The following is a 27673-nucleotide window of genomic DNA, read 5'->3' as shown; positions in this document are numbered from 1 at the left end:
AGTCGTTTTCTGACTTCATCAGGAAACAAAATGACCTTCTTCTCTTCCTTTCTTTCTCCTCTAGGCAAGCCACCCCCCACCCCACCTGCCGGAAAACTTCAAGTAAAAAGCTTTCCAAACCAACATGTGTGGAAAAAATAAAAAGACAGGATGACTCAGGATATGCTGGCAACTTAAGGCGGAAAAGATGAGGCTACTTATGATTGATGGTCACAAAATAGCCCTAACACGTATTACGAGGCACTATGGGCCAGGCACTGTGTTCGCACCCTGACTGCATTATCTCACATGATGTGGTGGCCCTTTCACGGAAGTCCTCCTGCTGTCCTCACTTTATCATGACGCACAGGGGCTCAGATGTGACGTTCCTGACAGCACAGCTGCCCAACCAAAGTCTTTAATGTTAACTCCAGCACTGGGATTACTGTCTGTGTTCTTAATGAGGAATGGTCATCAAGATTCTTGTGCAGATGTTCTAATACCCCTGATTAGAGAGGTAGCTACTCTCTTTACATTACCTCTATATTAAATACATACAAAAAACACAGAACCAGGTTTCTAAATGTATTAAAAGCCTTTTTTTTTTTTTTGAGAGAGAGAGCCAGCAAGTGAGCTGGGGGAGGGGCAGAGGGAGAGAGAGAGAATCCTAAGTAGGCTCTACGCCCAGCATGGAGGCCACTGCGGGGCTCGATCTCACGACCCTGAGATCATGACCTGAGCCAAAATCTCTTTAAGTCAGATGCTTAACTGACTGAGCCACTTGGGTGCCCCTATTGGAAGCCATTTGTAAAGAGAGTGAAAAGAAGGGAAAGAATGTATGAAGGTTGGTGTATTTTTTTTTTTTAAAGTAGGCTCCATGTCCAGTACTGATTGTCATCAATGGTGACAGGAGGGACCAGGAACTGTACAGCAGGTGTCTAACCCGTGCCGTGTCACGCAGAACCCAGGGTTCGGGACTAGGATTCCCCACCTCACTAGTTATATGCCCTTGGAGACTCAGCCCTGCCGCACTTCACTTCCCTGTCTGCACTGCCAGTGTCCCAGAGGAGCTCAGGGGACCAAAAGGGTTAATCCATGTGTAATTCAGCTCACTAAAACTCAGCATTTATATTCTTCATTTCTTACAAACTCCCTATGAAGTACTGATATTATCCTTAGTGTCTCATCCATCATACAGTTTAATTTTCTCTACAATATTTACTGCTCCACTCAGATGATTCTTTCAGCAAATTTGCACTAAAACTGCAGCAAAAAATGAGGAAACAAGAAAGAAGAGATGGGAAAAAATTAGGCCAAGTACAGAAAAAGGCAAATTTTAATTAAAATCACACAGCTGACTTCCAACATTCAGAAGAACCACCAGGAGCAAGAAGAAGAGAGGGTAGAAAAAAATAAAATGCAGAAATAAAAATAAATCATTCTGATTTCTACCAATTCCCATTTCTGGGACTTGGTACTACCAAAGGCATCCCAAACCTCCCCTTAGTCCCTGAAATCACTAAGCCAAGAGGTGGCTATTGACTCTTGCTGGGCTTTTCCTTCCGCTACCTTGTACTCTGGGAGCTGATATAAAATTACGAACAAGACTCCCAGGGAGCGAGGAGATGGGAGGCACATGGCAGCTCCGGGACAGCTCCCTCCCACCCGGGCGCTGCAGGGCCGGCCAAGCACCATGTGATGCTTTGGGAAATTCACACTTGGTAGTGGGATTAACTTGTGCTGTGGAGCTGTGTTCTCCCTGCCTCCAATTTTCTTATATATTGAGAAGACAGTCTGTGACACACACCCTTCCCAGTCCATGAATTACAAAGCCTCGAGGGCCACCAGGCTGCTGACATCCGAGGCTAGGGCTCCATCCCTCTCCGGCTCTCCTCGTCCCCATGACCTTCAGCTTTGTGCTTTCCGTATAACTTAAGGCAGCTGTGACATTCTGCCCCCGGGCTCCCACCCAAAGTCTAGAAGTCCTGATCATGAGTATTTAAACCCTGAAGATCAACATTTTGAATGCTGCAGAGAGGCCAAAGCAGAAAGTTATATAATGTTAACATTAGTTGAGAAAGTTTCTTATTTGCAGTACTGAAGTACACAAACATAATCATATATGTCTAATAAAATAAAATCTGAGAAACATGGCCTTGACAACACTGAGTTTGAGGAATTAATAAGGACATTCTCCCATTTTGGAAGAGGGCACTTCTCAACTATGTTATCACATGCTATTTAGGGGAAATTTTATCTTTTTGAACAGAAAAAGGTAGATTTTTGTCAGATATGGCCAATAACTGAATCTTAATCCATAAAGAACATTAACAAGAGGAAAAATAACACATAACACAAACTAACATATCCGCTGAGTCCAGATATCCCCACCATAATAGGTATATTTGGGATCTCGCTGCAGGAGGCCACCACAAAGAGAAACAGGAGGAATCCTCTCTACCAAGACATGTCCAGAAGTATTTGATTAGAATGCTCACCCATACTGAAAGGTTTGCCAATAGGAATACCATACGTGTTCTTCCTTAGCCATCCAAAATGCAAAAGAAAACAACTTTTAACTCTGCCCCTCCCCCAAAGCCCCTAAAACCTTGTAAAAAAGAAAAAAAGCCATTAGAATAGGAATAAGTAATCCTGAAAATAAAATCACCACTGGTTTCGGTATCTTAAAAAAAAGGGGGGGGGTAGCACCTACTCATTGGATTCTTTGGTCAGACAAATGCCAGGGAGTTGGGCATTTGCGTCATGCGCCACGTCAGAGCTTCCCCTGCGCGTCACCCATGTGTGGACGTAATGCTCATGTGTGCCCCACCCCTCCCCAGACTCCTCCGCGGCTCAGGGGGGTGCACGGTGTTAGACCCCGTGCTGAGACTCAGAGGGCACAAGAAGGCTGCCATGCTTACACAGCAGCACAAACGGCAGAATGAAGATTGCAAATTTCTTTTTTCACTTGAAAGTCTGTTTGTTGCCTTTGCCCTACATACCTCTTGAGTATTTAAAACAAGGATATGCATCTACTAGTCTTTTCCCTACTCCATAATGAGCATGAATGATGCTTTTTACTGTCGGCCAACAACAGTGCTGGCACCAAATAAACCAATACTGTGAAGTCTAATGGTAATAATACGCCTTGCCTGCTGGATTTAAGCTTCCGGGGAATTCTTACCTGGTGCTCCTGTGTACATGATGGAAAACACATTTATTGCTATCGTAGCAGCATAGAACACTGGGAGTGCCCGAAGGCCATTGGGAACAGGGTCCTCCTGTATGATAAGGAGATAAAGTGGAAAGTCAGGATTCAGGAAGCCTCTGGAGCCAACACAGGCAAAATGACAGAAAACACTGTTACGAGAAAGTCTTCCAAACCGTGGTGTGGCCAAGACGGCAGGCCATGTCACTGCCGTGTGATCTGTTGCACGTTGGCTTGGGCTGTGTCTCCCACACAAATACTGTTTCAAAGAGCGCCACTGTGGCCAGCAGACACATTGGAGCGCTAGAATCACATGAGCTGATGTCAGATTTAGAAGCAGAGAAGAACTGTGAGGTCAGGCCGGTCCCTGGGGACTGAAGGCCAGCGCTCAGCAGCTACTTCAAAACCCTCGGCCCTCACTACTCCAGCTGAGCTCAGGGGTGGCCCTGGGAACCCATATCCTGAGACTCGGCCCTTGGAGGATGCTCTGAGAGCCAAGCGACGTAAACACCACTGCAATACCGGGAGATTTCCCTTCACCCTATTACACAATACATTTTAGTTCTATTAAAAGCTATAAAGCAAATATATTACCATCTGCTGTGATTTTAAAGATCTTTTCATAAAGCATAGTATTTAACCTTCAACTACTGAAAGTTAAAAAAAAACCTGTGGGTTCTTTGTCTAATAAAACATTTACTCACAACTTTAGGCTTCTGGGACATTCCCTAAATCTAACACTTGAACAAGAATGGTACTGCATATGTCTCACACTAAATAACATCTGAGAGAATATCTGAAATTGACAGAGAGAGAGGGAACACAAGCAGGGGGAATGGGAGAGGAAGAAGCAGGCTCCCAGCGGAGGAGCCTGACGTGGGGCTTGATCCCAGAACGCCAGGATCACGCCCTGAGCCGAAGGCAGACGCTTAACAACTGAGCCACCCAGGTGCCCCTGAAATTGAGGGTTTTAAGCAGATCTACAGAAGATTTTGAAGCAAAAATATGGACTGGGGGGATGCCTGGGTGGCTCAGTCAGTTAAGCATCTGTCTTCGGGTCAGGTCATGATCCCGGGGTCCTGGGATAGAGTCCTGTGTTGGGCTCCCTGCTCAGCGGGGACTCTGCTTCTCCCTCTCCCTTTGCCTGCTGTTCCCCTGCTTGTGCACTCACTCACTCTCTCTCTGACTGATAAATAAATAAATAAATAAATAAATAAATAAATAAATAAATAAAATCTTAAAAAAAAAAACATAGACCGAGTACTCCTCAATATAGCACTGGCACATTAGATGTCACTTAATTCAAAAAAGGACTAATTTCTAATAACCATGTAAGACATTGGTATTTATATGAATCTGCCACCTACCCTTGATAAAAGGAAAATGAGATCTAACAACTGCTGTGGACTACAGGAGTAAGGATAAATAGAGACTGTCAAAGATTCCTAGTATCAAATGCAAACATGTACAGAAATCAAGTGTGTTTGCAGAACAGTGCAGCCCATTAAGAAGCTATTCTGAAACGTCTCAAGTAGCCATCAGCACTTGTCAAGAGGCTTGAGTTGAACGGTAATGAGGTATAAGGACCAGGAAGAGCAGGGGTCACAAGTGATTCAACTGCATGAGACCCACAGCCAGGCCAGCAAACAGGAAGAAGCCAGGAGGCAGGGCACGGGCCAGGGGTGAGGTACAGTGGTCTTCTAACCTGTCAGGGACCACACGACAAGAACCCAGGCCCCACTGCAAACGAAATGCTCGGGTGCTCAAATGCCTACTCCCCCTGGTTTCCAAAATGTTTTCTCAGGACAAGAGTTGCTGAAGAAAGACTCCCACCTGGAAACTTGTGAAGGTGTACAAGTGCTGAGTTTATGGGTTTTTTAAATCAAATCACCTTATGTTTTCTCAAATAACTTATTCTTAAAACTCAAATGCCAATTGCCTCAAGACCTGTCTTCTCTCCTCCCTCCTGGCTCCCTCCCTCCGTCCTTCCCTCTCTCCTTTCTTTCCTTCCTTCCATCCGTCCATCCATCATCTGCCACCTATCTAAGCATCCATCATTCCCTCTTAAATAGAAGACACAGCACTGGGCACTGGAATACCAAAGTAAGCAAGACAGTTCTACTCTCACAGATCTTATAGTCGGATGGCAAACAGGCCAGTAGGCAAGACCTACAACACCACACAGCACAACAGTGCAATGGTAAGAAAGCACAGCGTGTTGCAGAAGCATGAGAGGGAAGCCACCAGAATGCGGCGGAGAAGAAAGGCTTTCAAGGAAGTGGCACGTGAAGGCTGGGTAGCAGCAGGAGTTTGCCAGGCGAGGATGGGTTCTAGGCAGAGAAAGTCAGAAAAGTGAAGTCTAGCAGGCAAGAGAGGGTGGCACTTTCCAAGATGTAAATAAAGATTAGTATGGAGAGAGCCCAAGAGAAGGAATGTGGCTCTGTACGGATCCAAGAGAAGGAGCCCTCCAACAGACCGCTAGGCGGTGCCAAGGGAAATAGCGGCGTCTTCAAGCGGGGATCCACTTGAGCGAAGGCCTGTCCTGGACACACACTGCCGCACAGGGACCTGGGGCCTGATTTTGGGCGTATAAAATACTGCGACAACCCCTTGACAGTCAAAAAACCACAATTGAGTTTTTTCCCCCTAGAATAGGAATCTCAGTAAGTTCATCAATCTCCTTTCGTTTTTTATAAAATCGACCCCCAGTAGGTGTATTTCCTTCTTTTTATCCTTTCCTCAGGGATAGGAAAAGGCAGTGCCTCAAGCTTGCTTTCTCTGTTAAAATATAGAAAACACTTTATATTTGGGAAAAGAAATTTTCCAGCTGTGCTTAGTGACAGTCTCCTTCAAGTCTGTTGATAGTTTACTATCACACTTCGTTCTGTTTAACATTCAGGAAGGATTACCTTTCTTGAGGTCTGCGTGCAATGCCTGGGAGCGCTGACTGAAGAACTAAATCACAGGGCACAAAACACTATTTATTTACAATGCTGTTTTCTGGGGAAGCCCCTCAGTACTCTACCTCAACTCGTCCTGCCTCCTTTATTTTTTTTTAAAGACTTTATTTTTAAGTAATCTCTACACCCAACGTGGGGCTCGAATCCACAACCCCGAGATCAAGAGTCGTGTGCTCTACCGACTGAGCCAGCCAGGCACTCCTTTCTGCCTACTTGAAAATAAAGTCTAATTCTAACTGCAGGGTGCCGTGCCTTAACAATGTAAAAATACAATCATTCTTCTGACTCCCTAACTATTAATTTCTATTGAATAGAACCAAAATTAGTTCTAAAACTTAATAAAAACATAACAGCCTCGCTTACCTTCTTTAAGATGAAAATTCTGATCAGTACAAACAGCACGCCAGACATGAAACCAGACAACAGTGGAGATATAAACCAAGAAGCAACTGAATAAGTAAAAAAAAAAAAATCTAATGAATGTTAAAATTCTACATAACTCAAGTCATATTTATACAATAGAATGATAACCAACACATAGTACATACATTAATAGGTGTTCTTGGAATTATTCACCTTAACAGAACCTAACAAACCTTACTTCCCTGGCAGGACCGCCCTTCCCACGTACACAGCTACCCTCACACACAGAGTCCCGTGTAAGTGAGCACACTCCCAGCACACGGTCAGGTGAGGGATCCTTAAGCCTGGCCTCAGAAGACGGTCTCCCTTGTTTCCCACTGAGCCTCTTCTGTCTGTTCTTCTTACCCATCCACATATGGAGACCTGGTCCTTGCTCCAACAGTAAAGTTATTTAAAAGGTGAGCCACCTTCCATTTCATTTTCCTAGGGTAGCCTGGTCCTGCCATCCTGACCCGATGGCCCAGCAGTTCCCATCTCTGGCTGCATGCTGGAAACATCTGCGGAGTTTTCAAACACTAGCTATGCTCAGGTTCCACCCCCAGAATTTTGATTTAAAAGGTTTGGAATGGGGTTCTGGGCCCTGGTATTTTTTTTTAACTGCTCCTCCAGGTAATTCTCAAGCACAGCCAGAGTTGAGAGACATTGTTCTAGAAGCCTCTGGGATCTAAGGTGATTTTCCTGGCCATCTGTGTCCCTGGCTTGGTAGGTCAGGAGTCTGTTTGACCTAGAGCTCCCGAGGCCACTGTGATTCTTATACGGATGAGTAACCCAGTGGATGGAGATGGGGAGAGAGAATGTTGTTCAGAATGGGTGGGTTTGTACTTACGGGGCTGAATGGATTTCCCTCTTGCTAAAAGCCAGAGCCAGGAGGCAGACCGTCAGACCTGTCAGACCTGTCCCTGCTGGGCAGCCTACAACTGAGAAGGGGCACTACAGTGTCTCCTGTGTGGGCGCAGATAGGGAGACCTCTTGAATGCAGTGAGGTAAGTAAGACTGGGCTCGCTCCCAGGCTTCCCCATGACCACGAACCCTGCCTCCAGACACAGAAGGTATTTTCTTCACCAGCACCTAGTTCTTCTGACTACAGACTGATTTCAATCAGATAAATTTCTTTTCTATCTGGGAACAACAGATAGATACTGATTTTCAAAGCCCTCTGACATTTGAAAAGAGTGGCATTAAAAAACTAACACATAAAAGTTCACAACCTCCATTAGCAGAAATCTCAGGGAAACGTATTATCCACATAGGTCTTGTCTTCTAAACCTTAACATTTGAAGGGAAAAATAGATTATAATGGTGACTTTTAATAAGACTTACTCTAGAGAACGTAAACCTTGCTTCTGAGAGGTAAAAGAAAATGGCAATTACCAATCTTGACGAGCTCCATCCACTGCACACCTTGTGTACCAATTGCGACAAGTGAGAATCCTATGGTGGAACCAACAATGCAATGAGTCCCTGAGATGGGCAGTCTCAGGAAGGATGCAATCAACTGCCAAACTGCTGAACCTATAGGTTGACAGATTCAAAAGAGCAAAGTCAGACATAGAATACAGTATCTCAAACAGCCACAAAAGGAAGAAATCCAAATTACTGTTTTCCACAACAGTATCTGCCTAGGGTTGATTTTTTTATGGATTATTTCTTTACAGAGTGCTAATGTCCTGACAAAAATCACTCAACTTCAGCCAAAGGAACATTCTTCAACACTGAAGGGATAATGATGATTTATTGAAAATATTTAAAGAAAAGTCTCTTGATGCCAGTTATTAGCTGCCTTTGTCATATTTAGGCACAGGTGTTGACGATGAACTTGTTCTGATGTGAAGTGTGGCTAAGACCAAGCAAGAGGTTACAGACCCTAGTGAACATGGAGAAGTATGAAGGGCTCATACTGGAAAAGATGTCACTGCAGTTAAGCCTATGGTCACATAAAGAGGAGGGCCAGGCACTCATGAGGTCATATTAATTGGTCTGTAAGAGAGACTGTAATATACAAACAGTGAACCATTACATTGTACACCTGAAACTAATACAGTGCTACATGTCAATGACACCTCAATAAAAAAGTCACTATGAAATTTAACCCACAGGTGGGCGTCTGCTCTCAGCCCCTGCCCAGAATGCCAGGCATTTTCTTTGTATGCTTCCTCAAGTCTTCTAATTCTTACCAGTTAAGAGGATCCTTAGTTTTGGCTTTGCGTCCTTTTACCTCAATTTCACCTCCTTTTCCAGGCTTACTGTTTTTCTAGGCTACAGTTCACTCCAGATATTTTCATAAGCAGATCAAATTTTGCAGTGCATATTAAAAGCATCAGCTGGGCGAGATCACTTTCAGAAACAGTTGTTGAAAAGCTCATATAGAACTGTAAGGGAACAAAGGGCTTGGCTGATAAGCAGGGCACGCTATTAACCCCAAATGTTAATTCTGGAAATCTGGTTGCTTGGCAGCAGCACTTTTAAGCAGACCCCTGGCATTTTCTTCAACGATATCTGAGTTACAAAGGATCATTACTGGCTGTACAGGCCCTAGTTTGGGCAGCAATGCTGACAACTACTCCGGGAGTGCTGGGCATGCCCACCTGTGAGCCAAACTGGGCTCTGACCCTGTCCACGTCTACCCCTGAAGCGTGTGTTGGGAGGAGGAGGGGTCGGCCTCATGCTGCCAAACTGGTGACAGGCTCCATGGCGGAGGCCAGGCCTCCCTGTGGACAATTCCTTAAGCCTTCACATCTAAGCCCTGAGCTCCTGAGTGACTGACTAGTTTGTGTTAAAAATAGAGCCAGAGCGTAGAGCATGTTACGTGGCAAAGAACTATAACTTGAGAAACACACTTTATGATTTCTATTCTTACAAACTGAAAATAATCTAGTGAAGTTCACAGGAGAGTACAGACTCACCCAGATGAATTCAGACCATGAGATTTTCTTTCCTGAAAGCTGCTGACTTTATAACATAGGTCCTGGAGCAGCAGCGTTTGTAAGGAAAGGTCGGGCGGGAGGACAGGGCTGCCCGGCCAGGAAGGGGGCCAGTGGGCAGGAGGGGAGGGGCAGCGGAAAGGAGGGGAAGGCAGAGGCAGGTATTTGCAGGGCGCCTGGCAAAGTGAGAGTGCGAGGCCTCCTAAGCCTTGGGAATTTCTGAAGGCCAACGGGATTACATTAGTGTTAAGAAAAACAGTGGGAAAAAAGACAGAGATATTTTAACTTAAGATAATGATATCTTATAAAGAGGAAGGGATTAACTACAGAAAAAGGGTGTAAGACAAAACCTAGGGAAAGTCGGGGGAAGGTGGGCATCTCTGAGGCAACAGTTCCTGGGAAGGTGGGGCAGGGGACGCGCAAAGGTGCAGGGTCACGCTGGAAGCAGACAGGCAGCATGAGTGTGCTCGGCGCAGAGAAGGCTCGGCACTGAGGGGGCTTTAGGAGGGTGGGACACTTCTTACTTTGGTTCAAGGAGACGGCTTGTTCATGCTATTGTGGGTATGTCCATAAGAAGATGGTAAGTTCTGAATTCTCAGATTTTTGGAACCATTGGTGGTTTCATACTAAGTGGACTGACTATTGCTTTGGGGCTGAGCTTATTGTTCAAAAAGGGGCCTTGTTCTGGAAGTTTAGCTGATACAAATGATTTCTTCCACCCAGCCAACCTAATGCCACAACTCTATCAGAAAGCCCAGAGACCCAAGGGCTTGGGGAGACATTTCTAAATACATAAATACATACATACATAAATAAAAGGACAGGAGGAGAAAAAGAGAGAAGAAATGGATATTGAATTTAAAGAGGGAGAAGGTGACAATTCAGGCATCAGAAAAGAATCAGCTTTGGTTTTGGCCAATAATAATTATACCAGCATCTTAAATTATCAAAGCTCTCATTTGTAAGGAACCCAATCTAAAAATCTAGGTAACTCACACAAATTCCCAACAAAACAGGCTTTGAGATTCATCTACCCACACACCAAAAGAGAAAGAAAGAAAAAAGAAAGACCAAAAGAAAGAAACCAAAGCAAACAAAATCAAGTTATTCAAGCAAAACCTCAAATTGCTTTGGTTAACCTAAATTCTAGTTGAGGTAAGTATTCTTCATTCTCTCAGTGAAGAGCCAAAGACCAGGGGTGGGAGAACTGAAAAACTGGACAAGTCATACTGCCCACACGAAAACTGAGCAGTGACATGAAGCTCTGAGCTCAAAAGGCTTTCAGTCTAAGCCAGGGCCTCCGTGTGACCTCGCTAACAAATCTCTTTAATAACCACAACCATTCTGGGGCACCTGGACAGCCTTAGTTAAGCGTCTGTCTTTGGCTCACGTCATGATCCCTGGGTCCTGGGATCAAGTTCCCATCGGGGAGTCTGCTCCTCCCTCTCCCTCTGCCCCTCCCCTGGCTTGTGCTCTCTCTCTCACTCTCTTTCTCAAATAAATAAAATCTTAAAAAAACCACAACCATTCCTCGGAAGTTTTATCCAAGGAAAGGAGAAGCTGCTGTTACGAGTTAATTTTATAAATGTTTTTCTTTATTTCTTTCCTACTTTCAACATTTCTTGCCCATATCACCCTGACTGGAGAAATCTTAATTTCAGTTCACTATGATTATGTCTTAGATACCTATTATGACAACCAAGGGTGATTTTTTTACAAAAACTGTCATTTTTCTAAGGGAAATTTCACTTTAATCTATGATGAGAAACAGATATCCAGTGAAGGTAAATAAAATTAAATCATTACAAGAGCTGTTGGAATGAAAGCAATCATGAACCTACATCTTGTAAGACACAAAACGTTGAGAAACAGAACTCCTCAGCATGCGTTACCAGCGTCCTGTGCTTAGTAGTACTTAACACCTTAGTGTGTCGGTATTGGGTATGGATCAAACACCTCAACAACTTCTCAAACCAACTTGCTGTTGCAAAAAGATGGTGGGCCATCTTATAGTTGGCAAATAACGTCCACATTCTGGGTGCTTCAGAAACACTAGTGACAGTAAAGAACTAGGGGCCTGTGGAACGTAGCTGTGTTCTTGGTACACCAGCATCTTACCTCCTACCGCAGGACCCTTCCTACAAAAGGAGATGTCCTGTTGAAAGCAGAAGGTGGTAGGATTCCTCTCTAACCCTCTTCTCCCTAACCAAATTACCCAACTAGATCAGCTATCTGCTGTGATGTCATCTCTACCCAGAGGCAAACAGAGCAAGAGTCCTGTGGGCTGCACTTAAGTATTCCTGCCTGAATCTTCTTTCTGGCGGTAGCGAGGGCAGGAAGGGCTGAGCCCCCACGGTGCTTCAAGCTGATGGTCAGCTTGGCCAATGGAAAAATCACACCAACTGGCCGGTTAGTCTGCTTGTTAACATGATTCACTGCCCTCAATACTTCCCTCTCACCCACACAACTCGAAACTACCAATATAAGGTCATACGGTAAACAGGTGACACACAAATGGTCTTTTGGCCAGAAAACAAAACAAACATGCCAAATGGACCTCTCAGAGTTAGAATCAGAAAATCAAAACAAAAGCCAACAAAGGGATTACAACAAAGGAAGACTAGAATTTCCTGAAACACGAGCACTTGAGATTGATTCAGTAACCGCTCAAAACCTTAAACTGAGAATATAAAACTTCATAAATACTGGTTTTTGGCATCCACATTTTCAAAACATTGCATCCTAACTGATGAAAAATCTATGGAAAAATAGACATCAACTGTCAAGGATATCTCACAAGTTAACCTTACAAACACATTCACTGAGACATGTTATTTAAGAACTCTCAAACCACTTTAAAATGATAGTTTATAAACATCTTTGTCTGTACTTTATAAAAAGTACTTTTAGCCAAATCTATTTTAACAACAAAGTTTGCTAAACATTTGAGAAAATGTTTGCTTGATATTTGAACACTAAAAAAAAAAATTAAAATGAAGAAAGCAAAAATATGATATAGTAAATATGAAACGTCAAACCAGTTTTTGGAATTAAAGCAAAAATCACACTCATGGACATGACAAAAGTATTGTAGGAAAGTAGGCCAGCAGACATTCTTTCCCATTGATGTAAAGAATAAGGCTACTTACCAACCATTGCACTAACTTCCCCAGCCATTAGTGTTTCTACTGTCTCGTTGTATAGGTTCACATCAATGATACCTTTTCGAATGGTCTCTCCCACTTTGGCTCCCAGTAACACTGAGCCGGTGGTTTCAAATATTGAAGCCAAAATGCATGCCTGCCTCAAGGTCACCACGCCAGAGCCCACAGCAGTACCAAATGAATTGGCAACATCGTTCGCACCCACAGAAAACGCCAAGATAAAAGCTATGATAAAACCCAAAATGACCATCCACAAATACTCATCCATGGCCATGTTAGAAAGTGGGCTCCGGGTGCTTTTCTTTTGCAGAAATATTTTAAATAAACGAAGCTTGAGGTTATAAACGTCGTAAGGCCGAGAGTTCTTGTAAACAGTGAGTTTGCTCTGGAAAGTGCTGGACAATGTTAGAGCCTGAACAAACTGCTAACTGCTGGTTTTCAAACTACTGTCAGTACAGTTCATTTGGTTGTGTTCAGTCAGCGGTAAAACACATTCCATATTTTTCCTCCCAATCTGGGAAAGCTGTGATGTCTCCTCCTGTAACAGAAAAGAAAACAAAAGAAATCAATTACCCTAAGCAACCTGTAACAGTTTGTTCTTTCAGAAATAAATGTTTTAAGCCTACTAAGGGGAGCTAACTTTGGCAGGTGACAGATCTAACCATAAAGCAACTCAAGGAAGATTATAATTAGGTTAACTGCCCACCCCCCCCACCACCAAAAAAAGCTGGTCCCTAGAATATCAGAGGTTGAAGTATGCTTTATAATTACAGGCTGACAATAAGCCTTAATAAGATACGACTTTTTGCAACCTGGAAAATACATTTGGTCATTATTTTCAGAAAGAAAAAAACTGCTGCAAATGGGCAAAAGATAAGGAAATGAGAAATTCAGTTACAGAGTTTTTCAGATATGTGGAATGTGCCTAATTTCTTGGACCAGTGATGACCAAATACAATTCTTTGACACCACAGAGTGTGGCTAATATCCTGCCTGCACCTTTACACATAAGAAATGAGCACTTTACGAGCACACCATGCATGTGTCGGAAAGAAAGCTTCCAGGTTCTAGTATAAAATGACTCATCCAGAGGGTGACGCAGGTGGAAATGGAGGGCCCTCCGGAGGAAGACAGAAAGTTGCAGAATGAAACGATCCTACTGCAACATGATTCAGATCCTGTCACTATTCCATGACTACCCGTACTTCACTCAGAGGAAAGGCCAGAGGCCTCACCATGGCTTGGAAGGCCCTCCAAGGTCTCCTGAGAGCCCCGCCCCAGCCCACTGTCCTCAGCTCCTATTGCCTTTTCCTTCACAGGCTCCTTTCTATTCCTTGAAAACACCAACCACTCTCACCTCTGGGCCTTTGCACCTGCTGATCCCTATGCCAGAAAAAAATCTCCCTGACAGCTGTGTAGCTACTCATGCTATTTAGGTCTCTGCTCAAATGTCAAGAGAGGCCTTCCCTGACCTCTTGAAAGAGCAGCCCCTCCCCCCATGCTATTATCCACCCCTCTCACCCTACTTTTTCTCTGTTTTACTTATCACTGCATTCATTCATTCATTCATTCATTCATTCATTCATTCATTCTTGTCTGTCTCCTTTCAGGAGAGCGTGGGGACTCTATTGGATTCACTGCTGTATCTCCAGGACACAGCATAGTGGCTGGCACGTGGGAAGCCCTAATCGATTTGTTGAATATATGGAAAAAAGAGGCTATTAAACATGGAGAAAAGTCCTTCAAGATAAAGAGGCGATGTCACAAGATTAATATATCCATGAAGTAAAACTGTCACTAAAAGCTTTGGAACTGTGGTATTCCATTACTATATAGTCAAGGTATCAAATCTGTATTTTTTTGAATGTATTACATGTGCAGAATGGTGCTTATTAGCGCCTGGGTGGCTCAGTCGTTAAGCATCTGCCTTTGGCTCAGGGCGTGATCCCGGCGTTCTGGGATTGAGCCCCACATCAGGCTCCTCTGCTGGGAGCCTGTTTCTTCCTCTCCTAGCACAGGGTGGTTCTTCATAGATGCTTATTGACCTGAACTGGATAAATTAGGCTCATATGTCATGTCATAGACAGTATAATGATCAATCAACATTAAAATTATTTAGGGGGAAAAAACAGGACACTAAATTTTATGTATATTGTGATCATGGCGATGTTAAAATCCATACAAAAAGACGGGCAGGTAATATACTAACATCAGAACAGTGGCTAAGTTTGAGTGGTGGTGTTATAGGTGATTTTTTCCTTTCCACCCAAAACTGTAAACTGGATCACATGCTTTTCAAATTAAAATAATTTATAATAAATCTATAAGCATACACTAAAAGCCATCTATGTATGCAATGCTATAGGCATATAATGAAACAGATAATATACACTGATAGATTTTATCATTTGCTAAGATTTGAAGCCTACGCAATTCTAGAGATTTAGATCCCATGTGAGACAAATGAAAAGACCATTCTAAAGGCAAAGGACAATGTCCCACTAAGAGTATTTTATTAATGTCATGGACACATTAAATCTAGAAGTGAAAATACTAAATAGGAATATTTTGGACCAATATGATCTAATCTTAAAATAGAATTCTTGATGAAATCTTGTTTGTCAGGTTCGCTGACCAACAGGGCAGACAAGAACAACATTCAACAAGTGTTTATTGAGAACCTCCCTTGTGCCAGTCACTAGGAATATGATGGTGAGTGGAAATGGACGGGGGGCTCACCGACCCGCGAGGGGGCAGACACTAACCGCACAAACACACAAATGTACGACCCTTAGCTGTGGCGCGTGCCACGGAGTCAGGAGGCCCTCGGCCCCCCGCGCCGTGAGAGCGCAGTTCTGGGCCGGGACCGGGTCTGAGAGGGCAGGGAAGGCAATCTAAGGATGGGGCAGCAAACTCTGGGTTGGAGGACACATTCCAGGCTCGGCCCAGGTGGGGCGGGGAGCACGGGGGAGGACAGGCAGGCCGGCAGCATCCAGCAAGCTAAAGACTGCGGCCACCATGTGGACAATCGGGTGCCGTTGAAGAGTTGTAACCTGAGGGAGGCCGACACGATCAGACTTTCATTTCGAGAAGTTCACCCTGGGTGCCATGTGCAGAAGGGGCTGGACAGAAGAGGCAATGTGCTGAGACTAATTTGGAGCTACTGCGTGGTTCAGGCAGGCTCCCTTGGAGGCCCCCGGCCCGGCATGGGGCATGGCTGTGGCACCGACAGAAGAGAAAGGACACTTAAGGAGGGCTCAAGTGGTGGTGGCCTGCGCTCAGGGACTGAGAGAGACAGATGGTTGCTGACTCGCGGGACTGGGCCGAGAAACTGCCGAGGAGGGTTTTTATGTTTTCTCCTTTGCACTGTTTCTGGTTTTGTTTTTATATGTTAGGGTGAGGTTTGCCCACAGGTGCACTCCGGGACAGGCTGCACACAGAGGTCAAGTCCAGGAGCACCAAAGCAGGTATGTCCTCAGCCCAGGGTGGCTTGGGGAGGCTTGTAATCGTCCTTATGGGACCTTAGGCACCATTTCAGACCAGGGATGCCCTCTCCTACTCAGATAATCTTAGGTAACTTATTTCTACACCTGGGTCTGTGTTCTTTAATGCAGCTTTTCTCCCTCACATTACGTCCAATAAGCATCCGGTTGAGGAGAAAGGCTTTTTTGAGACCAAATGACTTCTATTTTGTATTCTATTTGTAAGACCTGTTTTTTATGGCAAGGACCAACACCCTGATTTTCTCCCTCTTCCACTCAAACGGGAGCAAAATAAAACAAAGCTCTTCAACAACTGCACGATCTGCTGCGGAAACAGAGCTTGGCACCCCCAGCACGGGAGCCAGGGAGCACTGTGTGCAAGGCCGAGACGGGAATCTGTCAGGAGTGTGGAAGCCCAAATCCAGAGTGGCTGAGGTCTGGCCGGTGTGTCACCGGACAGCGCTGGCTGTTTGAAAGCAGGATTCTGGAGGTGGGCAATCGAGTCAGTGGGGAAAGGTTGGCTTATTCAACAAGTGATGTTGGGCCAACTTGCTAACCATCTGGAAGGAAGAAAAAAAGTTAGATCCCTACCCCCAGCCAAAAAAAACTGAAGATTTAAATGTAAAAACTGAAACCTGAAGAAAAGAACACAGAGGCAAATATTTACTTAATATCAGGATGGGGGAGCCTCGACCTGATACTGAAGAAGTGACTCATTTGAGTTCATAGAAATCATGTAGCTGGGAGACAGAGAGGCCTGATGTGTGGAGGCGTCGCATGGAAATGCCTCCTCTCCTCCTCAGCAATGATTCTCAGCGAGGGCGCAATGGTATTTAGGTCTTCCAGCCAATGCCTTGGTTCTTCTCACTCTCCTGCAAGGGCTTTTCTGAAAAGGGTCAGAACGAGCCTCCTAACTCTCTCTTTCCTTCCCCGTATGAAAGCCTCTAGATGGCTTCGATTCACAGGCCTGAACGTTCCAAGATATTCTTTAATTTTCATATGCCACCGACCCTCACGTTTGAGGAACAGAGACCTTAGAATGTTTTGAATCATTGGAAGAGGTACTGAGGGGTTTCGTAAGTCCTACTTCCCAAACTTGTAATGCTAACAAGATACTCACTCTCTTTTCTCGGTGCCCTCCATGCTTCTGAGCAAGCTCCTCGACTCTGGGTCCTGCCCACCATCACTTCTGTTCCTTGATCTCTGAACCAGCCCTGCTTCCCTCACCAGACCCAGTGAGAGCACTGGCAGGACGCCCAAGTCAAGGATTTATAGCTCTCTCTCGAGAACTTCCTCTGTGAGCACCTGCTTCAGCTCCACCTCGTACCCTCTTATCTACCCTAGAAATCCGAATGTTGAAGAAAAAGTGAAAATGAACATTCTCAGAATATTTCCAGACGAATTTGTACACGGTTTAAAAACAGGAATGTGGCTGAGCTGTAGCACTTAGTAGACACGAATACAAAAAAAAGCTTGGGTGGGAGGCTCGCTGTTCTAAAACGTTGCTAAAGGTCACATCCACGATGACCCCTGGCCTTCCCAAGCAAATGTGCCAAGGGGATGCCTGTTGCAGCTTCATTTCTGAAATCTTACTTACAGAATAGTACAGCAGAAGCGTTTTTCTCTTTTCAACACTCGGGATGTAGATCTTGTCATAAGGAGTTTCTATCAACACCATTCTTCTTGAATAGCTCATGAAAACATCTACTTTACCCTCTTAAATTTTAAAAATTTAAAAAGTAATAGTATATTTATGATAAAACATATCGAGTTTCATATTTTCACACTAATGATAAACAAATGGAAATATGACAAGAATGGCTCTGAAACTTGCTTTAACTACCTTTAAAAGGCATATTTATAAATACGCAAAGCAGCCTATGGGAGCACAGGAGCCTGGAGAAAGGCAGATGACATTGTGACTGAAGCAAGCAAGCAAGCAAGAGAGGGACAGGGAAGAAGGGGAGGGGAAAGAAAGAGGAGGGAGAAAGGGGGAAAATGTCCGAAGGGAAGGCAAGAAAACCAAGCCAAATGTTAGACCCAGCTTGGAATATGGGGACACAGAAGTGAGAAGAAGCAAGTTTACTCAATGGGGACAAAGAGCATGAGTGTAAAGCCTGATAACCTTTATCAAAGACATTCAAAGTGAACGAGCTGCAGACTTAAAACCCAATGTAAACTGGAAATAAATGGCAAGGACAGTTTACTAACACACTGTGGCCATTCCCAGCATTGCATGAAGAAAGGGAAAGAGCACAGGACCTGCAGTCAGAGGTTCTGGGCCCATCCCAGTTCGGCTAGCTACTGGCTACACAACTGTGGGCAAAATCATTTAAATGACTCATCTGAAAAATGGGAATAATGATACAAAACGTGGTGGCTCTGTAAAGGCCCTAGCTCAGCGCCAGGGATCAATACATGGTGACTACTATCATGATTAGCAGATAAAGCCCTGGGGTCACAGTCAGGAAACCCGAGGCCTAATCCTGGCTTTGTCACTAACTAGCAGTGTGACCTTAGGTAAGGCACACCCATTTTCTGAACTCCATTTCATCATCTATAAAATGGGGAGAGTAATAACACATGTTCTTGACAGAATTATTGTTAGGGTCAAACCTAATGTATGCATAAGTGTTTGGTGGTCAGCCTCAAGCACGCTGAAGTTATCAGTACCACTGCAGACACAGGAAGAACAACTTGAAGCTCCAAAATCCTTCTAGAAGGATCTTCCTCACTCTTATGCCCCCACCTCCAGTAATCATGTGGATATACCCAACCCACCTCTCTCTAGTCCTGCTGTTCTTCCTCAACGTACAAGTTCTGGCCTTGTCTTTGATCAAAGACTGATGTACATTGTAAGGCAGACGAACGGTTTTGAGGGGTAGAGGGAGGTGAAAAGGTAGATGAAGACACCTCTAAAAGGTGCTAAGGAAAAACACCGTGCAAAACGGTAAAGCCGCTCTGGCAGGTTCTTATAAAGCATATGCTCATCACGTAAGTCAGCAGTCCCATTCTGAGGATAGTCACCCAAGAGAAATGAAAACATGTGTCTACACAGGGAACTTATTTTTCTCTATCTTGAGTATGGTGGTNGGAGGGAGGTGAAGAGGTAGATATGAAAACACCTCTAAAAGGTGCTAAGGAAAAACACCGAGCAAAACGGTACAGCCGCTCTGGCAGGCTCTTATAAAGCATATGCTCATCACGTAAGTCAGCAGTCCCATTCTGAGGTGTAGTCACCCAAGAGAAATGAAAACATGTGTCTACACAGGGAACTTATTTTTCTCTATCTTGAGTATGGTGGTGGCTACACTACTGGGCACGTGTGTCAAAACTCATGAAACTGTACACTTGCAATCGGTGAACTTTACTGTATATAAGTTATACCTCAATAAAACTGACTATAAATAACCCTGGCACATATAAATACGTAAGCTGATGGATGTATTCACTAACTAGACGGGAGGAACCTTTCGCAATGTGTTATGTGTATAAAATCATTATGGCGTGCACTTCAAATATCTTACAATTTTATTTGTCAATTATACCTCAGTAAAGCTGAGGTAAAAAACCAATACAACACTGGTCATAAAAGTTAATATTCACTTTTGATATTTTTCCCTTCCTGTATTGCTACCACCCCCAACCCCCTTAGGGTAAGTTATAAAAGTTAAATAGTTAAAAGGAAAAGAAAAGAGAGAAGGGGAGGGGAGGGGAGGGAAGAGAAGGAAAGAAGGAAATAAAGAAGGAAGGAAGGAAGGACAAGAAAAGAAAAAAGGAAAGAAAAGAAAAGAAAGAAAAGAAAAGAAAAGAAAAGAAAAGAAAAAAGAAAGAAAAGAAAAGAAAAGAAAAGAAAAGAAAAGAAGCTCCCTTATTCAATGAAAGAAGGAACATTCTACTCAGACACAGTAAAAGCAGCCAGTTTGACTAATCCAGCAAGGGCTCAGGGGACGAGGTGTCACACCTTGTTTAAAACAATGGCATCAAGACGCAAAGAGCAAACAAAGATCAGTGAGAGGAGGTGGCTGACTTAGAACTGCAAATTCAAAGTTCCACAGAAAGGGACTCAGGAACTCTTGAAGGCCAGAGATGAAAGAGGAAGGCCTGCTGTGGGGACAGACTAGTGACCTCTCTTCCAACCAGGCACGTACTATTTCTACAGAGAAAGAAAAGCAGGGCGTTCCTGTGGAGACAAGTCTTCAACCTTGCTTCTCGAGGATCTAAAAGGTGGAAACCCATTCACTAGCATTCAGATTTAGGGCAAATATAAATACTTCAGCTGAAAATCACACCTACGGAGGCCCACAGATTAAAGACGGTTTAAATCTGGACTCGTGGACACTTCATATTCCAAAGGCTTCAAGGAGGTCAATTAAAATAAGTTAGAGTATAAGCAAACTATAAATACAAATGTCACCTTGCTCTGCTACGCCAATACCTACTCTAAAATCACTTCAGAAATGTTCTCGCTCATAAGTACAGCTGGAATGATTTAAACAGTTCTAAGTAGGAGCACTTATTTTTCATATGGGAAATGGTGCTTGTAAATGTGCCAGGCTGGGTCAGATGCATGGCAGTCCCAGTACTCTGTCTTTAACAAGAAGTACTCAGGGAGGGTATGGTGGCTTTATGACATTAACCTCACAAGTCCAGGAAAATCAGCAAATAATTTGAAATGTGAACAAATATTGATCTACAAAGATGTCATTTATTATGATCATGAAAAAAAAGGAAACCATTTAACTATCCCCCAGATAGGAGGAAGGGCTAAGGAAATACTGGTGACTTCTAAAGAGAAAATACTATATAGCAAATAGAATGATATAACTTGAAGGGCACCTGGGTGGCTCAGTGGGTTAAGTGTCTGCCTTTGGCTCAGGTTATGATCTTGGAGTCCTAGGATCCAGCCCCGCATCAGGCTCCCTGCTCAGTGGGGAGTCTGTTTCTCCCTCTGCCCCTCCCCCTGCTTGTGCTCTCTCTCTCACACTCTCGCTCTCTCTCCCTCAAATAAATAAAAAATAAAATAAAATAAAATGATATAACTTGAGTTTTCCACGGCAGTGGAACAGTCTGCTAAGGGAAAAATCAGCATACAAATGGTGTATGCCGAATGATCTCAACTATGTTTGAGAAATGCACCAGCAATGACACTTTAAAGAAATACACCCAAGGTTCAGAGGGGCTCTCTCTAGGTGCTCTTGACATCTTTTTTATATTACCCAGAACTTCCTACCATGACCAACTACTACTTTTAGCATCAGAAAAACCCTTCAAAACACTACTGGGGAATGTACAATTTTTTGAGAAGTTAGGAATGTATCACCAAAATACACTTTGTTTTTGCAATAAATAAAATGAATTTATCCTGAGTCTGTTTTCAGCCCAGGCCTCTCAGACAATTCTTCCTTCAAGCTTCCGACCTATAATTTAAGAGGTAAATACATCTTCTATACTTTTTATTTTTTTAAAAGATTTTATTTATTTATTTGACAGAGATAGAGACAGCCAGCGAGAGAAGGAACACAAGCAGGAGGAGTGGCAGAGGAAGAAGCAGGCTCACAGCGGAGGAGCCTGACGTGGGGCTTGATCCCGTAAAGACAGGATCACGCCCTGAGCCGAAGGCAGACACCCAACCGCTGTGCCACCCAGGCACCCCTTCTATACTTTTTATTGATCTCATCTTTGTTTGTCACTTTCAAGAACATCCCATTGTGCTGACATCTACACACGAGGTGGAAAGGTCACTGCGCATTTCAGAGCCTCCTATCACACTCCCATCTACGGGGTTTGAAAGTGCAGCCTCAGTCACACGTGGTCCTCCTTTAGAATTCTGCCTTCATCTTTTGCATGCTTCTCTTGAGGACTGGTCATCAGAACCGAACTTCACCCAGAGAGTAAGAAAATGTCCCGCTGGCGCCACGTACTCCGCAAGCCCAACTGAAACGGTATCTGAGGTTAATGCTTACAAGAAACAACCTATGATTAGTCTCTTATTCCTATTTTGGTTCACAGAATTAGAGAATCAGAGAATATTACAGTTTGAAAAGACTTGAGAAGTCCTCTGGTCCAATTTTGGTCATTCTGAAGATGTGACTGCCATAACTGAAAGTAGAGGCAAGATGATTATTCCCTGAAAGTGTTATCCACTGATTGCACGGGAGGTACTCGAAGGAGAGCAATGGAAGTGGTGCCCTTGGCTGGCATTCAACAAGCCTTCCTAATGATACTAGCTCCTATTTGGGAGTTGAGTTTCCTTAGGGATTGGAAGGCAGGGACAAAAGGGAAAGAGAAAAGGGTAAAAAAGAGAATGGGTTACAAAGAATGCTGCAGAGCTGTGATCCTTGGAAATTTTCAAGAGCAGATGATCTCCTCCAGTCCCGTCCAGCTCAATTATTCTGTATCAACTAGAGACCACAGGACTAAGAAGAGGCAGTGCAGCCTGCAACTGCGAACCACAGGACTGTGCTGTGGGGAGAGGGGGTGGGAATTCCTGGCCCTTCCTAGAACAATGCAATTAACGGCCTTCATGAATTCATGGACCATCGCACGAACTCATTTTGGTCCTCTACTGCAGACCCTGTGGGCTCAGCCCCGCTAGACCCTGTTTCTTTTCCAGGCCTCATTCCTGCTGTATTCACTCTCCCTCTTGCATTTTTGTCATTCTGACATTTAAGTTTCTCTTTGGCTCATAAAGCATGTGTGTTATTTAGATGTCTTCCAGTAGCCTTTTGCTCTGTGGGAAGGCATTGTATGAAACTTTAAGTAAATATGTTTTTACAAGGATAAAGAAAGAAACAGCAAAAATAATGAACAGGAGATAAAGTTAAAGGAATCATGACAATTTGGCCTGAGGAAGGGAAGATGGAGAAGGTCCTACAGAACCCAAGTGAAAAATAGTTTTTAAAAACTGAAAGACTGCCTCAGGACGTGGAAGTGCCCTTTCCTTGGAGATGTTCAAATGGAGTCTAAATGACTGAGGAATTATTTTCAGAAACTTTAATTTGTTGTTTCCATTTTGTTTTTTATTTTTTATTTATTAAAAGATTTTATTTATTTATTTGATAGAGAGAGAGCACAAGTAGGCAGAGTAGCAGGCAAAGGGAGAGGGAGAAGCAGGCTCCCTGCTGAGCAGAGAGCCCGTTGTGGGACTCAATCCCAGGACCCCGGGACCATGACCTGAGCAAAACGCAGATGCTTAACTGACTGAGCCACCCAGGCACCCTTGTTTTTTATTTTTTTAGAAGATTTTATTTATTTATTTGGGGGGGCGGCAGAGGGAGAGGGACAAGCAAACTCCGCACTGAGAGTGAAGCCTGACATGGGGCTCGATCTCAGGACCCTGAGATCACAACCTGAGCTGAAATCAAAAGTCGGACACTCAACTGACTGAGCCACCCAGACGCCCTTAAAGGTTTTATTTTTAAATACTCTCTACATCCAATGTGGGACTCGAACCTACAACCCCGAGATCAAGAGTCACATGCTCTACCAACTGAACCAGCCAGGTGCCCTTGTTGCTTCTATTTCAATGGTATAATTTGATGATTTCATGAAAAAGTTACTATAAGGAAATACATATCAGCCATTCTTTATCAAATTTGGAGATATGGCAAACAGTCTTTCATTGTAATTAAGACCGCACTTGGAGAGGAACAAAAATTTCTAACTGAATGGCTTACTGCACACTGCAAAGCACTCCCATTAGAAACATGGAATTAACCTGCATAGAGATTTTTTTTTCTTCAGGATTATGACCACCTTGTTGGAGTGCTGTACATACAATACCACTTGAAAGCAAGGGACAAGGATAGCTGGCCTTCATACATGTATTCCCATTCTAGCAGACAAATGGCCTCTGAACATCTTTCCCTTTCTGTGTATGCTACAGATGGATTCCCCTCAGACAGTCTACATAATTTATTTTCAGTCATAACCAAAAATAGGTTCATTTTCATGAGCAAATCACTTAAATCACTTCTATCACACGGCAAACCTGGGAGCATTTGTTCCAATTCTGTGCCCTCAAGTGTTGGACTGTTTGGCTAAGCTCCAAGAGCTATATTCGGGAAACACTTTCTCTTCAGCCACAGTTTAAAATGGAACTATGTATGTAAATAGATATCTTGTTTCTCACAGATTTATTTGCTAATTTTGTTCTGATTACAGTAGAAGCTCCACAGAAATATGAATGATACTTATAAAAACATTGATTCCTGATACCACTACCTATTCTTTCTATTAATAGGACTTTAATATAAATAGGAGAGCTGATAGGTGGAGATTATTATCTTAACTATTTTCCATGCTCCACTTACAGCCCCATAGTTCTTGTTCTCATTCCAAAGGTTCTTAAGCAATAGTTCTTAGGCAGCAGAAAAAGCAAGAGGGAGCAAACGATTAAGTTGATTCAGTGAGACTTCTCCACTTTGCAAAATAGGAAAGTTGGTTAAAGTCTCTAAACTGCTTCATCAGAGTCTGCAAACTTAATTCAATTCCACCCAAATTAGTGGCATAAACAGTCTAAACAAGGCAGTAAGTCCAAAAAATTGTTCATCTGGTCAGGAAGTCAGGTGAAAATCTAGCACTTCTTCCTCTCTCTCACTGAAACAACTGAAACTGAAATGTCTTTAGTAAATTAAGAAACCATAAGCATTTGCTTGATATCAACCTCCAAAGAATGATGAAAATAGCAGTTTAAACATTTTAGAAAGATACGTTTTTAAGATTTTTTTTGAATACTACTTCCTGACGCAGAGGCTGCTCCTGGTACTTAATTCCTTATGAATGACTGAGATAAATTTTCCTGGGCAAGTCACTAGCTCCCTTTGGCTCAGTTTTTCCTTTAGAAAACTTGGAGCTAGGGGGGATGCCTTGATGTGAACAAAAAGAGCTTTATTATAATAACTAGAAAGCAACTGGATATAAGCTGCTCTTTAGTGGTATCTGAAATCAGTTACGAGAAGAAAAAAGAAATATGTAATTATACAGTCTTTTATCATTACCTACTTAATTACCGCTGCCGAAGTTCTTGTGTGTGTGTGTGTGTGTTTCAGTTACGGTCTAGTGTCACTTCCCTTCAGCCTACTAAACCTCTTTTAGTGTTTCTTGTAAGGCAGATTTGCTAGCAATGGATTCTGTTTTCATTTACTTGGAAATGTTTTCATTTTGGCTCACTTTTGAAAGACAGTTTTGCAGGGCAGAGGATTCGTCAGCACTTTAACATGGCCTCTTCACCATCATCTGGCCCCCACTGTTTCTCATGAGAAGTCAGCTGTTACTCTTATTGCAGTTCCCCTAGAATGGAGTCAGTTCTCTCTTGCTGCTTTCTACATCTTTTTGTCTTTCAAAATTTTGACTATATGTCTGGGTGTGGATCTCTTCATGTTTATCCTAATCAGAGTTTGTTAAGCACCCTGGATGTGTAGTTTAGTGGTTTTCATCAAATTGGGAGTTGTAAGTCATTCTTTTGAATATTTTTCTGCCCCTTTCTCTCTCTCTTCTACTTCTGGTACACTTAATGGTGACCTATATTTCGCTGAGATTCTGTACATTCTTTGTCATTCTTTCTGTTCTTCAGACTGCATTATCTCCACGGCTCTCTATTCAAGTTCGTGGATTCTTTCTTCTGACAACCCAAATCTACTGTGGATCCCTTCAGTGAGTTTTTCCATTTTGTTATAGTCTTCAATTCCAGTATTTCCATGTTTAAATTTTTTTAATTGTGGTAAAATAAACATAAAATTTACCATTTGACTACTTTCAGGTGTACAATAGCATTAAGTACATTTGCATTGTTATACGAACATCACCACTATCCATCTGCAAAACTCTTTTCACCTTACAAAACTGAAACTCTGTGTCCATTAAAGAATAATTTCCCATTTCCCCTCATCCCAATCCCTGGCAACCACCATTCCGTCTCTATGAGTTTGACTACTTTAAGTACATCCATATGAGTGAGATCAGTGTGTTTTTGTGACTGTCTTATTTCACTTGGCATAATGTCTTCAAAGTTCATCCACGCTGTAGCATGTGTCAAAATTTCCTTCCTTTTGCAGGCTGAATAATATTCCATCGTATGGATATGCCACATTTTGTTTACTCATCCAGAGGTGGACATTTGGGTTGCTTCCACTTTTTTGGCTACTAAGAAAAAGGCTATTAAAATGGGTGTATGAGGGCGCCTGGGTGGCTCAGTCAGTTAAGCGTCCAAATATTGATTTAGGTTCAGGTCATGATCTCAGGGTTGTAAGTCTGAGACCCATGTTGAGAGCTGTGCTGGGCATGGAGCTTACTTAAAATTCTCTCTCATCCTCCCCCCTGCCCCTACCCCTTTTCTCTCTCTCTCTAAAAATAAATAAATAGATAAATTAAATTAAATTAAATGGGTGTACAAATATCTCTCCAAGTCTCTGCTGCTTTCAGTTCTTTTGGGTGTACAGGCAGAAGTGGAATTGCTGGGTCAAGTGATAATTCTGGTTTTAATGTTTTGAGAAACCACCATACTGTTTTGCACAGCAGCCTCACCATCTTATATTCCCACTGACAATGTACAAAGGTTCCAATTTCTCCACAACCTCACTGACACTTTTTATTTTGTTTTGTCTTGTTTTTTTTAATGGCAGCCGTTCTAATGCGTGTGAGGTGATATCTCATAGCAGTTCTGATTTGCATTTCCATAATGATGAGTGATGTTGAGGATCTTTTCATGGGCTTGTTGGCCATCTGTATATCTTCTTTGCAGAAATACCTATTCAAGTCCTCTACCCATTTTTGAGTTGCTCTTGGCAGCTGAGTTGTAGGAGTTCTTTATATATTCTGATACTAACCCCTGATTAGATAAATGATTTATAAATATTTTCTCCCATTCAGGAGGTCGCCTTTTCATTCTATTGATTATGTCCTTTGTTGTGCAGGTTTTAATGTTGATGTACTCCATTTTACCTATTTTCACTTCTATTGTTGTGCTTTTGGCATCATATCTGCATTTGGTTCTTTATCATTTCTAGCTCTTTAAAAATAGTCTCTATTTGATGATTCACTGTCACCACACCTTTCTTTAATTCTTTAAGAATGGTTTCTTTTAATCTTTGAACATATTTATAATTAGCTGCTTTAAAGTCTTTGTCTGCTTTGTTCAATATATGGGCCCCCTCAAAAGCAGTCTCTATTGTTCATTTCTCCTATTTATCTGCCACAAATTCCAATTTCTTTTTTGTTGAAAATTAGACATTTTAGATAACATATTGTAGCAACTCTGGTTAATGATATTCCCAGCCCCCAGAGGTTTTGTTGCTGGTATTTGTTTGTTTATTTGGCTTATCTAATTCTGTGAAGTCTACTTTCCACACAGTATACAACTGTTGATGTCCCTGCTCAGACTTTCCCCCCTTGTTTTCACATTTTAGTCTGGCTTCCTAAGAATTACCCATAAGCCACTTAACTGGTCAAAGGCTGTTCATAAGCCCCCTTAACTAGTTAGATTTTCACCCTTCACCATGGCTGCGTATGGAACTTAGAGAATACTTTCATAGTT

At 42.9% G+C, this 27673-nt stretch overlaps 1 protein-coding gene across 1 annotated transcript in view; it reads right to left on the bottom strand.

Moving 5' to 3' along the window:
* The window catches only part of SLC20A2 (solute carrier family 20 member 2), a 107329-nt gene that overhangs the window by 38640 nt on the left and 41016 nt on the right, over window positions 1-27673 (bottom strand). Inside the window, exons 3-6 of the mRNA XM_019798703.2 lie at window positions 12641-13193; window positions 7942-8082; window positions 6511-6596; window positions 3164-3260 (exon numbers count right to left, since the gene is read on the bottom strand). Of these exons, the coding sequence (XP_019654262.2) occupies window positions 3164-3260; window positions 6511-6596; window positions 7942-8082; window positions 12641-12929 (613 nt within the window). The 5' untranslated portion in view covers window positions 12930-13193. The remainder of the gene's footprint in view (window positions 1-3163; window positions 3261-6510; window positions 6597-7941; window positions 8083-12640; window positions 13194-27673) is intronic.

This window comes from Ailuropoda melanoleuca, chromosome 18 (genome assembly GCF_002007445.2).
Source record: "Ailuropoda melanoleuca isolate Jingjing chromosome 18, ASM200744v2, whole genome shotgun sequence".
Lineage (NCBI taxonomy): Eukaryota > Metazoa > Chordata > Mammalia > Carnivora > Ursidae > Ailuropoda > Ailuropoda melanoleuca.
Note: the sequence above shows the minus strand (reverse complement) of the source record. Positions and strands in the feature narration are given on the sequence as shown.